General features: G+C 43.4%; 1 protein-coding gene across 5 annotated transcripts in view; it reads right to left on the bottom strand.

Moving 5' to 3' along the window:
* Window positions 1–777: 777 nt before the first annotated feature.
* Window positions 778–15652, bottom strand: part of LOC311516713 (uncharacterized protein) — a 131194-nt gene continuing 116319 nt past the window's right edge. For 4 of the 5 annotated variants that reach the window (XR_014710490.1, XM_084621062.1, XM_084621060.1 and 1 more), the window contains 3 exons: window positions 14834–14887; window positions 1997–2703; window positions 778–1416 (listed from right to left, as the gene is read on the bottom strand). Coding sequence is in view for 3 of the 5 variants with exons in the window: in XM_084621062.1 (XP_084477188.1) it covers window positions 1130–1416; window positions 1997–2703; window positions 14834–14887 (1048 nt within the window). In the remaining 2 variants the exon portion in view is untranslated. The remainder of the gene's footprint in view (window positions 1417–1996; window positions 2704–14833; window positions 14888–15652) is intronic. The other variant, XR_014710491.1, reaches the window with a different exon arrangement.

Raw genomic sequence — 15652 nt, 5'->3', positions numbered from 1 at the left:
CCCAGCCAGGGCTTTGTCAAGCCTGACCTTAAAAACTTCTAAGGAAGGGGATTCCACCACCTCCCTAGGTAACGCATTCCAGTGTTTCACCACCTTCCTAGTGAAAAAGTTTTTCCTAATATCCAACCTAAATTTCCCCCACTGCAACTTGAGACCATTACTCCTTGTCCTGTCCTCTGCTATCACTGAGAATAGCCTAGATCCATCCTCTTTGGATGCACCTTTCAGGTAGTTAAAAGCAGCTATCAAATCCCCCCTCATTCTTCTCTTCCATAGACTAAACAATCCCAGTTCCCTCAGCCTCCCCTATAAGTCATGTGTTCCAGACCCCTAATCATTTTTGTTGTCCTTCGCTGGACTCTTTCCAATTTTTCCACATCCTTCTTGTAGTGTGGGGCCCAAAACTGGACACAGTACTCCAGATGAGGCCTCACCAATGTCGAATAGAGGGGAACGATCACTTCCCTTGATCTGCTGGCAATGCCCCTACTTATACACCCCAAAATGCCATTGGCCTTCTTGGCAACAAGGGCACACTGTTGACTCATATCCAGCTTCTCGTCCACTGTCACCCCTAGGTCCTTCTTTGCAGAACTGGCCAGGCTACGGTGTGAAAGTTCTGTTTGTTTCTCGTTGATGAAACCCCCCGCCCCTTGGTTCACTCTACTTCCCTGTAAGCTAAGCACCCTCCCCTCCGCCCTTCGATCACCACTTGCAGAGGCAATAAAGTCATTGTTGCTTCACATTCATGCATTCTTTATTAATTCATCACACAAATAGGGGGATAACTGCCAAGATAGCCTGGGAGGGGTGGTGGAGGAGAGAAGCACCGGGAGGGGTGGTGGAGGAGGGAAGGACAAGGACACATAGCTCTTTAAAAGTTTAAAACTTTAAAACTTGTTGAATGCCAGCCTTTTATTGCTTGGGCAATCCTCTGAGATGGAGTGGCTGGGTGGCCGGAGGCTCCCCCCCCCCCACCGTGTTCTTGGGCATCTGGGTGAGGAGGCTATAGAACTTGGGGAGGAGGGCAGTTGGTTACACAGGGGCTGTAGCGGCAGTCTGTGCTCCTGCTGCCTTTCCTGGAGCTCAACCATACGCTGGAACGCATTAGTTTGATCCTCCAGCAGCCTCAGCATTGAATCCTGCCTCCTCTCATCACGCTGCCGCCACCTTGAGCTTCAGCCCTTTCTTCAGCCCGCCACTTACTCTCCTCAGCCCACCACCTCTCCTCCCAGTCATTTTGTGCTTTCCTGCACTCTGACATTGTCTGCCTCCACGCATTCGTCTGTGCTCTGTCAGTGTGGGAGGACAGCATGAGCTCAGAGAACATTGCATCATGAGTGCATTTTTTTTGCCTTCTAATCTTCACTAGCCTCTGGGAAGGAGAAGATCCTGTGATCCTTGAAACACATGCAGCTGGTGGAGAAAAAAAAAGGGGACAGTGGTATTTAAAAAGACACATTTTATAGAACAATGGGTACACTCTTTCACGGTAAACCTTGCTGTTAACATTACATACACAGCACATGTGCTTTCGTTCCAAGGTCGCATTTTGCCTCCCCCCACCACATGGCTAGCCCCTCACCCCTCCCCGTGGCTAACAGCGGGGAACATTTCTGTTCAGCCACAGGCAAACAGTCCAGCAGGAACGGGCACCTCTGAATGTCCCCTTAAAAAAAGCACCCTATTTCAACCAGGTGAACATGAATGATATCACTCTCCTGAGGATAACACAGAGAGATAAAGAACGGATGTTGTTTGAATGCCAGCAAACATACACTGCAATGCTTTGTTCTACAATGTTTCCTGAGTATGTGCTACTGGCCTGGTGTGGTAAAGTGTCCTACCATGGTGGACGGAATAAGGCTGCCTTCCCCAGAAACCTTTTGCAAAGGCTTTGGGAGTACATACAGGAGAGCCGCAAACGCCAGGGCAAATTAATCATTAAACATGCTTGCTTTTAAACCATGTATAGTATTTTAAAAGGTACACTCACCAAAGGTCCCTTCTCCGCCTGACGGGTCCGGGAGGCAGCCTTGGGTGGGTTCAGGGGGTACTGGCTCCAGGTCCAGGGTGAGAAACAGTTCCTGGCTGTTGGGAAAACCGGTTTCTCTGCTTGCTTGCTGTGAGCTATCTACAACTTCATCATCATCACCTTCCTCATCCCCAAAACCTGCTTCTGTGTTGCCTCCATCTCCATTGAAGGAATCAAACAACACGCCTGGGGTAGTGGTGGCTGAACCCCCTAAAATGGCATGCAGCTCATCATAGAAGTGGCATGTTTGGGGCTCTGACCCGGAGCAGCAGTTTGCCTCTCTAGTTTTCTGGTAGACTTGCCTCAGCTCCTTAAGTTTCACGCAGCACTGCTTCCGGTCCCTGTTATGGCCTCTGTCCTTCATGACCTGGGAGATTTTGACAAATGTTTTGGCATTTTGAAAACTGGAACGGAGTTCTGATAGCACAGGTTCCTCTCCCCATACAGCGATCAGATCCCGTACCTCCCGTTCGGTACCCATAGCAGTGCTGCTGATTTGCAGGTATACATTGTCCCCAAATGTGAAATAGTTATGGGTGAGGACAAAGTCACAAAGTTCAGCCACCAGGTTTGCCGTGACAAAAAGAAGAATTCTGGGTGGACTCCTCCTGAAGGTCAAAACAACAGACTGGACTTCTAAATAGAGTGCTTCTGCCGACGTGCACGGGCTGAAATTGTGAAAAAGAAGCATCACTTGCCCCATAACCTCAGCCGTGCAGAACACAATGCCATCCACAGCCTCAGAAACAACTCTGACTTCATAATCAAAAAGGCTGACAAAGGAGGTGCTGTCGTCATCATGAATAGGTCGGAATATGAACAAGAGGCTGCTAGGCAGCTCTCCAACACCACTTTCTACGAGCCATTACCCTCTGATCCCACTCAGGGTTACCAATAGAAACTACACCATTTGCTCAAGAAACTCCCTGAAAAAGCACAAGAACAAATCCGCACAGACACAGGCCGGGGTTCCAGGGATATTCTATTTGCTACCCAAGATCCATATACCTGGAAATCCTGGACGCCCCATCATCTCCGGCATTGGCACCCTGACAGCAGGATTGTCTGGCTATGAAGACTCTCTCCTCAAGCCCTACTCTACTAGCACTCCCAGCTATATTTGAGAAACCACTGACTTCCTGAGGAAACTATAATCATTCGGTGATCTTCCTGAAAACACCATCCTAGCCACTATGGATGTAAAAGCCCTCTACACCAACATTCCACATAAAGATGGACTACAAGCCATCAGGAACAGTATCCCCGATAATGTCACGGCAAACCCGGTGGCTGAACTTTGTGACTTTGTCCTCACCCATAACTATTTCACATTTGGGGACAATGTATACCTTCAAATCAGCGGCACTGCTATGGGTACCTGCATGGCCTCACAGTATGCCAACATTTTTATGGCTGACTTAGAACAATGCTTCCTCAGCTCTCGTCCCCTAATGCCCCTACTCTACTTGTGCTACATTGATGACATCTTCATCATCTGGACCCATGGAAAAGAAGCCCTTGAGGAATTCCACCATGATTTCAACAAGTTCCATCCCACCATCAACCTCAGCCTGGACCAGTCCACACAAGAGATCCACTTCCTGGACACTACGGTGCTATTAAGCGATAAACACCACCCTATACCGGAAACCTACTGACCGCTATGCCTACCTACATGCCTCCAGCTTTCATCCAGACCACACCACACGATCCATTGTCTACAGCCACGCTCTACGATACAACCGCATTTGCTCCAATCCCTCAGACAGAGACAAACACCTACAAGATCTCTACCAAGCATTCTTACAACTACAATACCCACCTGCTGAAGTGAAGAAACAGATTGACAGAGCCAGAAGAGTACCCAGAAGTCACCTACTACAGGACAGGCCCAACAAAGAAAATAACAGAACACCACTAGCCATCACCTTCAGCCCCCAACTAAAACCTCTCCAATGCATCATCAAGGATCTACAACCTATCCTGAAGGACGACCCATCACTTTCACAGATCTTGGGAGACAGGCCAGTCCTTGCTTACAGACAGCCCCCCAACCTGAAGCAAATACTCACCAGCAACCACACACCACACAACAGAACCACTAGCCCAGGAACCTATTCTTTCAACAAAGCCCGTTGCCAACTGTGTCCACATATCTTTTTAGGGAACACCATCATAGGGCCTAATCACATCAGCCACACCATAGGAGGCTCATTTACCTGCACATCTACCAATGTGATATGTGTCATCATGTGCCAGCAATGCCCCTCTGCCATGTACATTGGTCAAACTGGACAGTCTCTACGTAAAAGAATAAATGGACACAAATCAGACGTCAAGAATTATAACATTCAAAAACCAGTCGGAGAACACTTCAATCTCTTTGGTCACTTGATTACAGACCTAAAAGTTCTTCAACAACAAAAACTTCAAAACCAGACTCCAACAAGAGACTGCTGAATTGGAATTAATTTGCAAACTGGATACAATTAACTTAGGCTTGAATAAAGACTGGGAGTGGATTGGTCATTACACAAAGTAAAACTATTCCCCCCCCCCCACACACACACACACTGTTCCTCAGATGTTCTTGTCAGCTGCTGGAAATGGCCCACCTTGATTATCACTACAAAAGGTTTTCCCCCCCGGCTTTCCTGCTGGTAATAGCTCACCTTATCTGATCACTCTCGTTACAGTGTGTATGGTAACACCCATTGTTTCATGTTCTCTGTGTATATAAATCTCCCCATTGTATTTTCCACTGAATGCATCCGATGAAGTGAGCTGTAGCTCATGAAAGCTTATGCTCAAATAAATTTGTTAGTCTCTAAGGTGCCACAAGTACTCCTTTTCTTTTTGCGGATACAGACTAACATGGCTGCTACTCTAAAACATGTTTATTGAAATTCACGAAGTGAATCCCCGCAAGATGTCTCGACTGAATGTCAATATGGTTTATAGATGGAGAGTATTAATAATTTAATTCAGAAATCATTTAATTTTACTTTAGTAAAAGACTAGGCAGGACAAGACCAATATGCCCTTTAAATAAATTGACGCATATGTAAGCACAATCTAGTGAAATCATTATAGCAATCAATGATCAAAAACGCTGACATGGCAAATGTATTTTAATAAATACAATCACCTTGTTAAAATAAGTTTGCCAGACAAAATTCCTTGCCCCTTTGTCTGACAAGAATACAACACATGACAGTTCTTCATTATGCACTGGAAATACTATTGGGAGACCTACAATTTATTAGCCTGCATTGACTGAATAACTGACAGATAATGATTGGGGAATAAAATCTGACGAAAGAGAGATGATTACAGTAGCAAATTATGGGCTTGACGGAGGAATTACAAAGTGAAATTCTTTGTCCTGTGTTATTCATGAGCTCAGACTAGATGATCACACTTGTCCCTTCTGGCCTGAAAATCTATGAACCTATGTTCATCTGACAATCGAATAACAGTGTGTAGACACCTGAAACATCTCCATCTGAGAAAAGAATAGTATTCTTTCAAAAATGAGGAACATCTTCTCCATGCAGGAATTAGTATAAAGTGAGTCCTGGCCTAGAGAAGAGGAGGAGAGACTGACCATCCTGGTAGTGAGCTGCTTAATGAAAATGTGCTCAGATCCCAAAGCTATCAACAACTCACCAGAGAGAGAATTCAGATAGCATTTGCCTTGCCCCTAATCTAATCTATTAATCTGTCCCTCACCTATCTCTGAAGGACCCGGGAGCATTTATTCTGATAAATATAGGGCCTGATCCAACGTCCACTGAACTCAGTGAGAGCTTTTCCATTGACTTCAGTGACTATTGGGTCAGGCTCATGGAGAGAGAGCTATTACCTTCTGTATTGTTGGGTAACATGACAGAAGAGGCCAGGGCTTCTGTGATACAAGATTTTCCTGATTTTTCTTTTCGTTGTGAATCAGTGATTAAATTAATCCTCATTGATGATGGTAACATTTACCATATACTTTGGTCTGGACCTCAGTTTTGTATAACCCTCTGTCTCTCTCTTTTTTTATAGAAGGCACAGCAACACCTTCACAATGGTATCTGAATATCATGGTTCAGGGGGCGGGGAGAAAGCATTTTTATTGGGTTTATTGGCCTGCACAAGAGCTGCGTTAGCTTCATGTTTTCTTTGAGTAGGACACATGTTAACTCCTTACAGATGTTTCCACAGCAGTTCTGTTCAGTTGGAACTCAGTACAGAAATCACCTTCAGCATGACACTAGCACTTTCAAAGTGTTCAGACAAAACTAATAAGCCTTGTTAACGACTGAGTTGGACAGAATAAGATACAAAGAATCTAGTCAAGAGATATACTTTGTGCATAGGGTATACTGTGGATGGTCTCAAGGTTCAAGATGTACTAGAGCAGTGGTTCTCAACTGTGGGTTGGAACTCCAAAGTGGGTCGTGATCCCATTTTAATGGGGTCGCCAGGGTTGGCTTAGACTTTCTAAGGCTTGGGGCCGAAGTTGAAGACTGAGCCCCACCACCTGGAGCCAAAGCCTGAGGGCTTCAGCCCTGGGTGGCAGGGCTCAGGTTACAGGCCCCCTGCCTGGGGTTGAAGCCCTTGGGCTTCGGCTTTGGCCCTCTTGCCCGGGGCGGTGGGGCTTGGCCTTGAGCTTTGGCCCCCCACCTGGGGTAGTGGGGCTCAGACGGGCTCAGGCTTTGGTCCCTCCTCCTGGAGTCGTGTAGTAATTTTTGTTGTCAGAAGGGGTCATGGTGCAATGACATTTGAGAACCCTGTAAAAAAGATCTAAATCTGACTAGCGGAGAATGTTAATTAGCTTCTAACCACAAACATGGTGGGGACAGCAATAGGTGCCAGATACCTTTGGACACATCTCAATAGAACAAAGATTAGTAATAACAACAGATCTCCTAGTTGCCTTTTAAATAGTACATAGAATTTATTTGAACTCCAGGTTACTTATATAGGTTCATATGGTGTCCATGTTTACCTGTCAGGTATCGGAGGCTGCAGACAGAAAGACGAACATTTATGTCAGTTTGGGGAGTGTCCTAGAGTCTAAAGAATCAGAGAACTTCAGAAAATAGAGCTAAAAAAATTGTTAGGCAGAGTTGTTCCGATCATTCATGATGAAAGTCAAAGCCAATTAGCTCTTCAGTTCTTTGAGAGAGGGACTGTCCTTTAGTCTATGTCTGAGCAATACCTAGCACAATGGGGCTCTGATTTTGGATGGGACATATCGGCACTAGTGTAATACAAACCATAAGAATCCGTGCCTCTCCTAGGTCATTTCACCACATTCTATATATTGTCCATGGTACAGCGCTCCTCTTTATTTGACATTCAAAAACTCACACAGTCAGAAAACGAAGAGATAATTTTCAACATTTCTTGACTTAGCTATGAACCCTTATAAGTCAAATAAAGTTGAGCACTGCACCGTTTCCAATGGCATTTGTATTCTGGGAGCTCAATGAGTCTGCTTGAACCCTTCCTGCTATGTTCAAAGGGGTGTCTTATGAGGACAAGGGGCGAGAGTAGCACAATGGGCTAAAGAGCAAACAGCTGTGCTCATATATCCACAAGTAACTGAGGGCTTTCATGCCATTAATTCTTTAATTTGACCCCTGACTGTAATCCTTTGGTATCTGCAGACAGACACAGAGGACCTTCTGAACATTCTTTGGCTGACTATCCAGAAAATGCCATTGCTGTAAAGGCTGATGAATCATGAGACTTGCTGCACTGAAGGCTTTTCCCGGGCACTCAGTTCTCAGTCCCACCGTCCTTTTCTCCCACCTATGTTGCATTTTGATCTCATTTTACTACATTGGCAATACTCGTCTTAATGAGGCAGCATGAAAGAGGCAGAGAGAGCCTGACCTTGACAGTTCATGATGGCCCACATTCACTCAAATTACAAATAGGACTTTTATTCTGGGGGAAGAGGGTTGTGTCCTTTTCCAAACTGTGCAGACAAAGATGTAATAACACAGTAGCCCTAAATCAAATTACACATGCTACAGAGTTGGTAATTACTCCAGATATGGACTAAAGAAGTAGGATATATGATGCTTGTATACCTTTATGTGCTATCATATATTAGCATCCAGTGTCACCCTGGCAAGAAAGGTTTATGTTCTGAATAAACTAGTTCTCCTGTAAGTGTGGGGACTGCATTTTAAACATTCTTTTAGTGTTAACTTTGTTTCCAGCTTTTTGAAAACCGCAATAATGATCTGAGTCCCATTAAAGTTAATGGGAGTCTTTCTATCAATGCCAGTGGGCTTTGGATGATGGTCATAATGAGTTCACTACACTGATAATCACGTGCCACTATCTGTTAGTAATGTATACTTTGTCTATTTTCTGTATACATAATAGTACCTTCAACCAAAAACCATCTGGAAATAAAAGCTACACAGAATATCTTGAGAGCTGGAAGTAAATGAAGATTCTTCAGTTTATTGGTCTTCTTTAATTGTGACAACATATTGGCCTGAACCTAAGAAGTGCTGAGAGCTTTCATCTCCATGGAAATAAATGAGAGTTGCAAGTGCTCAGCACTACTCAAAATCATGGTCTGTGTGACTCTAGTTGTTGTCAAACACAAATCATTAACTGGGGGACAAACTTATGGGGTTAAAACAAGAACTGACCCAAGTGAATCAGAATTAAACTCTTTGAGCAGATTTGAAAATGTTCAAGTTGCTTTTTTTTATTATTATTTATTATTCATTCCTCATAATCTCGTTTTCACCTGACCAGGAAGTGAATGTGTCAAAACACCATGAGAAGAGCTGTCCTTGAGGAATCCACCCCAATCAGAAACAGGAAGTGTTGGAAGTCATCACTAGATTTCCAGTCCAATTTTGCAGATGAAACATACAGATAAAGCTTGTGTGATACCTGGCTGTCAAGCATCTCAGTATGTTCCCAATTACCTCCACAGTGGCAGGAAACATGGAGAAAAGATGGAACTTTATTGCAAATTGTTCATCGCATGTGGGATCAGGAAGGAATTTTCCCCTGGGTCAGACTGGCAATGACCTTTGTGGCTTTTTGCCTTCCTCTGCAGTGTGTGAGTGCAGGTCACTTGCTCGGATTATCTGAGTATATCTCCTTTAATCATTTCCCTGCCATTACAGGGGCCTTAGGCACTGGTGTGCCTTGGTCCTTCCTATTCTCTGCCTATGGCATATAATATTCTAGTCTCCTGTGGGCTATAATACTGGGTCTCACTTCCATTGATGGGTTTAATGTGCAGGTTCTGGGTGGTGTTCGTGGTCTGTGCTATACAGGAGACCAGACTAGATGATCTGGTGGTCCTTTCTGGCCTTAAACTCTCTGGCTCTAAACAACAGAGATATCCTCAACTGATATAAAAGTGGCATCTTTCATCTTTGTTTAAAAAAAAAAAGATCAATAATTTCCTGTGCTATAAAACTTGGTTCAACTTCTGCTGACACTGATAAGGTAGAAAACCTTTGCTTCATTGACTTCAATCGTTCTTCACCAATTCCCAGAAGCTGATGATCTGACACAAGATGTTGATTCGACCCAGATAATTAGAAAACCAGGATTTAACCTATTGAGAAGCTCTGAGAAAAGAGGAACATCTCGCAGCTGAAAATAGCCAGGTTGTTCCTTAATTGTGTTTCCTTAGGGAGCAATTCCAGGCCAACTATAGAGAAAACTTTGTCACCAACATCCATTAGTTTCACCAGAATAGTTCTCTGAAACAGACAAGCTGACTGAAAGGCTCAGGAAACCTATTCCAAACCCCTGGAAAACGGGTACCGTAATTTCTGCAGAATTTATAGTTTCATTGAAGCAAGTTTTTATATAGAATATCCATATTATTTATTCAGCTGCCCTAGTAATTGTAAGGGATAATGTTATAAGAATGCCATGTTGGCAAGGTGCAGTACCATGTAACTACAACATTCCTTTTAGAAACCACATGTTCTTACTCTGTCACTCACTACTTGCTCCTTAGCATTTGAATGCAAGCAGAAACACAAATTGCCAGAGGTAATAGAGCTTGTCACATAATTTGCTTCATCATAACCTTTATTCAGGACCTAGCCATTCGGTTTCTGGATGACTCTACATTAGAGCACTGTGAAATGGTTGTAATGAAATGCAGAACAACATCACTGTTTTCAGGCTTCATTGTAAGTGTATCAAAAGTTGCAAATCTAGGCCCAGTTTTGAATGAACATGAACATGGGCCAATTTATTATTCTGGATCAAAGGAACAAGGCAAACCCCCAGATTGTACAGTGTTAGATTAGCCAAAATCTGAACCTTGTAGCCAACTCTCTTTGAATTTTAGGGCGGATGGGGAAAGAAATCAAATTCCAAGATCCAAATGCTCCTATACGATTTTGGTTCCAAACAGAATAGAAAAACAGAAGTGATGTGTTTTGCTGTTCTCAAATAGATATTGCTGGAACTCTGGAGAATAGCTGTTTACATGAGATTTAAAGCTAGATAGTGGAAATCTCACAAGAACAGCTGATCATGCTAGATTTCCAACATTTCAGGTGGCAGGAATCTCATTAAAACAGTTTTCAGAGTGGTAGCCGTGTTAGTCTGTATCAGCAGAGAAACCAAGGAGTACTTGTGGCACCTTAGAGACTAACAAATGTATTTGGGCATAAGCTTTTGTGGGCTGAAGACCACTTCATTGGATGCATGCAGTGGAAAATACAGTAGAAAGATATATATACACAGAGAGAACATGAAAAAATGGGTGTCGCCATGCCAACTGTAACAAGACCAATCAATTAAGGTGGACTATTATCAGCAGGAGAAAAAAACCCTTTTGTAGTGATAATCAGGATGGCCCATTTCAAACAGTTGACAAGAAGGTATGAGTAACAGTAGGGGAAAATATAACATGGGGAAAATAGTTATTACTTTGTGTAATGACCCATCCACTCCCAGTCTTTATTCAAGCCTCATTTAATGGCGTCCGGTTTGCAAATTAATTCCAATTCTGCAGTTTCTCATTGGAGTCTGTTTTTGAAGTTTTTTTGTTGGAGAATTGCAACTTTTAGGTCTGAAATTGAGTGACCAAGGAGGTTGAAGTGTTCTCCAACTGGTTTTTGAATGTTATAATTCTTGACATGTGATTCGTGTCCATTTATTCTTTTGCGTAGAGATTGTCCGGTTTGGCCAATGTACATGGCAGAGGGGCATTGTTGGCACATATCACATTGGTAGATGTGCAGGTGACCGAGCCTCTTATGGTGTGGCTGATATGATTAGGTCCTATGATGGTGTCCCTTGAATAGATATGTGGACAGAGTTGGCATCGGGCTTTGTTGCAAGGATAGGTTCCTGGGCTAGTGTTTTTGTTGTGTGGTGTGTGATTGCTGGTGAATACTTGCTTCAGGTTGGGGGGCTGACTGTAGGTGAGGGCTGGCCTGTCTCCCAAGATCTGTGAGAGTGAGGGATTGTCCTTCTGGATAGGTTGTAGATCCTTGATGATGTGCTGGAGAAGTTTTAGTTGGGGTCTGAAGGTGACGGCTAATGGCGTTCTGTTACTTTCTTTGTTGGGTCTGTCATGGAGTAGGTGTCTTTTGGGTATTCTTCTGGCTCTGTCAATCTGTTTCTTCACTTCAGCAGGTGGGTATTGTTGTTTTAAGAACGCTTGATAGAGATCTTGTAGGTGTTTGTCTCTGTCTGAGGGATTGGAGCAAATGTGGTTGTATCGTAGAGCATGGCTGTAGACAATGGATCGTGTGGTGTGGTCTGGATGAAAGCTGGAGGCATGTAGGTAGGCATAGCGGTCAGTAGGTTTCCGGTATAGGGTAGTCTTTATGTGACCATTGCTTATTAGCACCGTAGTGTCCAGGAAGTGGATCTCTTGTGTGGACTGGTCCAGGCTGAGGTTGATGGTGGGATGGAAATTGTTGAAATCATGGTGGAATTCCTCAAGGGCTTCTTTTCCATGGGTCCCGATGATGAAGATGTCATCAATTTAGCATAAGTAGAGTAGGGGCATTAAGGGAATGAAAGCTGAGGAAGTGTTGTTTTAAGTCAGCCATAAAAATGTTTACATACTGTGGGGCCATGTGGGTACCCACAGCAGTGCCACTGACTTGAAGGTATACATTGTCCCCAAATGTGAAATAGTTGTGGGTGAGGACAAAGTCACAAAGTTCAGCCACCGGGTTTGCCGTGACATTATCGGGGATACTGTTCCTGACGGCTTGCAGTTCATCTTTGTGTGTAATGTTGGTATAGAGGGTTTCTACATCCATAGTGGCCAGGATGGTGTTTTCTGGAAGATCACCAATGGATTGTAGTTTCCTCAGGAAGTCAGTGGTGTCTCGAAGATAGCTGGGAGTACTGGTAGTGTAGGGTCTGAGGAGAGATTTTACATAGCCAGACAATCCTGCTGTTAGGGTGCCAATGCCTGAGATGATAGGGCGTCCAGGATTTCCAGGTTTATGGATCTTGGGTAGCAGATAGAATACCCCTGGTCAAGGTTCTAGGGGTCTGTCTGTGCAGATTTGTTCCTGTGCTTTTTCAGGGAGTTTCTTGAGCAAATGGTGATGGCTATACTTAAGCAAGTGGCAATTTTCTGTGATTTATAAACTTGGCCAAATCTGGCTGGATTTTCACAGAGACAGCCATGTGTTCCTCTCTAACTTTAGGATTATTTTTGTACCAAATTTCAAGTTCTTGCTGCAAACCATGGAGATTCTAGAACTGAACCATATTGAGGAGGGAAGTCAGGAACAGAGTGGCTGCATGGGAAGGAGCTCAATCACTCTTTCATTTCTTTACCTGCTCCAGCTGCGTCAGAAATAAGATAGATGTTTCTGACTTGAAGCAATGAAACAGCTGAAAAAAAGAAACCAAAAATAGGAATGCTGCACAGAAGACAGAGGTTTGGATTCGTCTGTGAATTTAGTCCGATCTTGGTTTCTCTGCAGAGGCTACAAAGGAGCCAAGCAGTGCCAGCCATAATGTGGTTCTTGTGACCTGGACCCAAAGCCTTCAACGGGATTTAGATCAAGCCACTAGTGAACCTCTGCCTTTAGCAAAATTATTATTCAGAAAAACAAAACCAAGGCACCATGGAAGAATTTCACTGTACTTGTTCTTTAGACTGTATCATTTTTGTTTAGCTATATCAATGCCTTGTGGATAAATCTGACATACATTCAATTAAATGGTTCCAGTGCCACCTTACACCTATGTCGAAATCAATATTGCCATGTTGAAACTAGCTGCAAACAGTTACTTCAGCCTAGATTAGGGAAACTGTTATAGGTCTTTGAACGTGCAGCCTAGAACTTTTCAGTTTAGTTTCATTTGATACAGAAATGTTAGGAAAGCCAGTATTTTAATGCTGGGTACTGTCATCAGATAAAACATGTGAATTATTGAGCTGAAGAAAATATTGTTTCTAAAGAGATAACATCCTATGGTTACTGATAGGGTTTTTTCCTCTGATGATGTATGAATTGAAGCTAACAGGAGCAGACAATAACTGGCAAGTCCTTTGATTAATCATTTCATTTGGTCCTCTCTTAAAAATGATAGATTGGTCCAGGAAGGCAGTTTGCCATAAATATTTGCAAGACTAGCATAAGTTCAAAACAAAATAGAATATCAAGAGGTGTTCAATGTATTGTAGGCAGCTGGTCTGTTTTCTCAGGGAAATTAGCATGGAATTATCAGCTGATTATTATCACCACATGTAAACTTCTTAAAAATCAGTCTGAGTATATCTGGTTGAAGGGGGGTTAAAAGGAAAAATTCTGCCCTACAGCACAATATTAGTGAATAATGTATTTAAACACAACATTCTAACCTTGATGATCTGAATCTATTCACATACACAAAAGAAAACAAGTAAGGAAAAAGTATCACTTTCAAGTTGCAACATGCTCAAGATAATTCTTTCTCAGCATCTTTGCTTCACTACGCTAGTCAATTTAGATTCAATGAGTTGCGTCATTCTGTAGGACTAAAAACAGGTGAAAGAAATGTCTGAAATAGTTGATGACAACCCTACCATCCCTGTCCTGAAAGTTTTCATTCTTTTTGTGACAGGTATTATTGTGGGATATTATTTCATTTGGATTAGCCCAGCTCCTTATTTGTTAATGTTTGGTGTGTACTCCTTTCATTCCTAAGTCTCCTGTATTTCCGATATTACATCCTGATTCAGCATGGTATTTAAATACCTTTCAGAATGGGGGCATCAGGGAACTGGTACTTTGAAAGGGACCCACATTTTCAAAATGGAGTAGCCTAAATTTGAAGAGATAAATAAATGGCCTGAATTTCTGAGGTGCTGAGTACTGGTGGCACACACTGAAGTCCATAGGAAGTCCATGGGAGCTGTACATTTAATAGCCGAGTGATTTCTGACTGCTCCTTATGGGATGGATGGAGATTGCACTGTAGAATGGCAACATAGTCATCGGTGGGAATTTATGGAAGCCAGAGGACCTGAGACAGGGTTAGTGGAGGTCAGATTTCCTAGAGTGGCTCATGAACATGCATGTCAACCTCAGGGCAAACTGTTAAGAAGCAGGACACAAACCCCAAACTGGTCGTGAGTTCTATACTTAGATTTCACCAACCAAGGGTGAACTCCTCAGGCGCTACACCAGCCTTAACATGGAGTCACAGATAGTCCCCTTGGGCACTCCAGCCTCTCTTGCCGCTCAGGCATGCTTCCCTTTGTGATAGATAGCCCCTTACACCAAAAATCACATCAATATTCAGTTTACTCCCAGTCGCAAAGGACTGGTTACTTACCTTAGGTCAGTTGCACCTCTGATCTCAAACCAAAGATAATGCTTGTAGCCAGTCCTATAACAAATTTAATAAAGATTCATTAATTAAGGAAAAGAAATGAGAGTTATTTACAAGGTTAAAGCAGGTTAACACACACACAAATGAGTTGCAGTCTTAGGTTTCAAAAAGTAATAGAAGCTGCTGTAATGTGCAAGCGGTATGGGCTTGTCTATATGGCACACTAAATCAGTGCTGCTGCGATCGATACAGCGGCGTCGATTTAGCTGGTCTGGTGAAGATGCAATGAGTCGATGGGAGAGCAGTACTTCACCGCCCCGAGAGGTGGAAGGTAAGTCATCAGGAGAGCGTCTCCCACCAACACAGCATGGTGTAGACACCGCGTTAGGTCGATGTAAGCTACATCGCTCAGAGGCGTGACACATCAATTTCTTACAAGGGCATCTGTGGCTTCTGGGCTACTCTGGGAGCCAAAAGTAAAGCAGCCTGGAGGTGGGGGAGCAATGGGATTTACAAATCCCTTACTGAGCTCAGGCAGAAGGAAGATGAGAGTCTTCCCCCCCTTACAGGCAACCAGGCTCACCACACTCCAGCACAGCTGCTAGAACTGCCAGTCAAGGAAACATGCACCCACAGCTGGGACCAGTAAGGAAAACAAACCCAGCTATAAAGGAAGGAGAAAGAGAGAGATGAATGTGACACAGAGGCCCATTTGTGGTTCACAACTCTGTGTCAGCAATTATTGTCAGGCCTGACGTGCTCATTACACCTAACGCACTGTTATCATACTCTGTATCTAAAAACTGTCATATAAGATATCAT

The sequence above is a fragment of the Lepidochelys olivacea genome (assembly GCF_965140295.1).
Source record: "Lepidochelys olivacea isolate rLepOli2 genome assembly, chromosome: 2".
Lineage (NCBI taxonomy): Eukaryota > Metazoa > Chordata > Testudines > Cheloniidae > Lepidochelys > Lepidochelys olivacea.
Note: the sequence above shows the minus strand (reverse complement) of the source record. Positions and strands in the feature narration are given on the sequence as shown.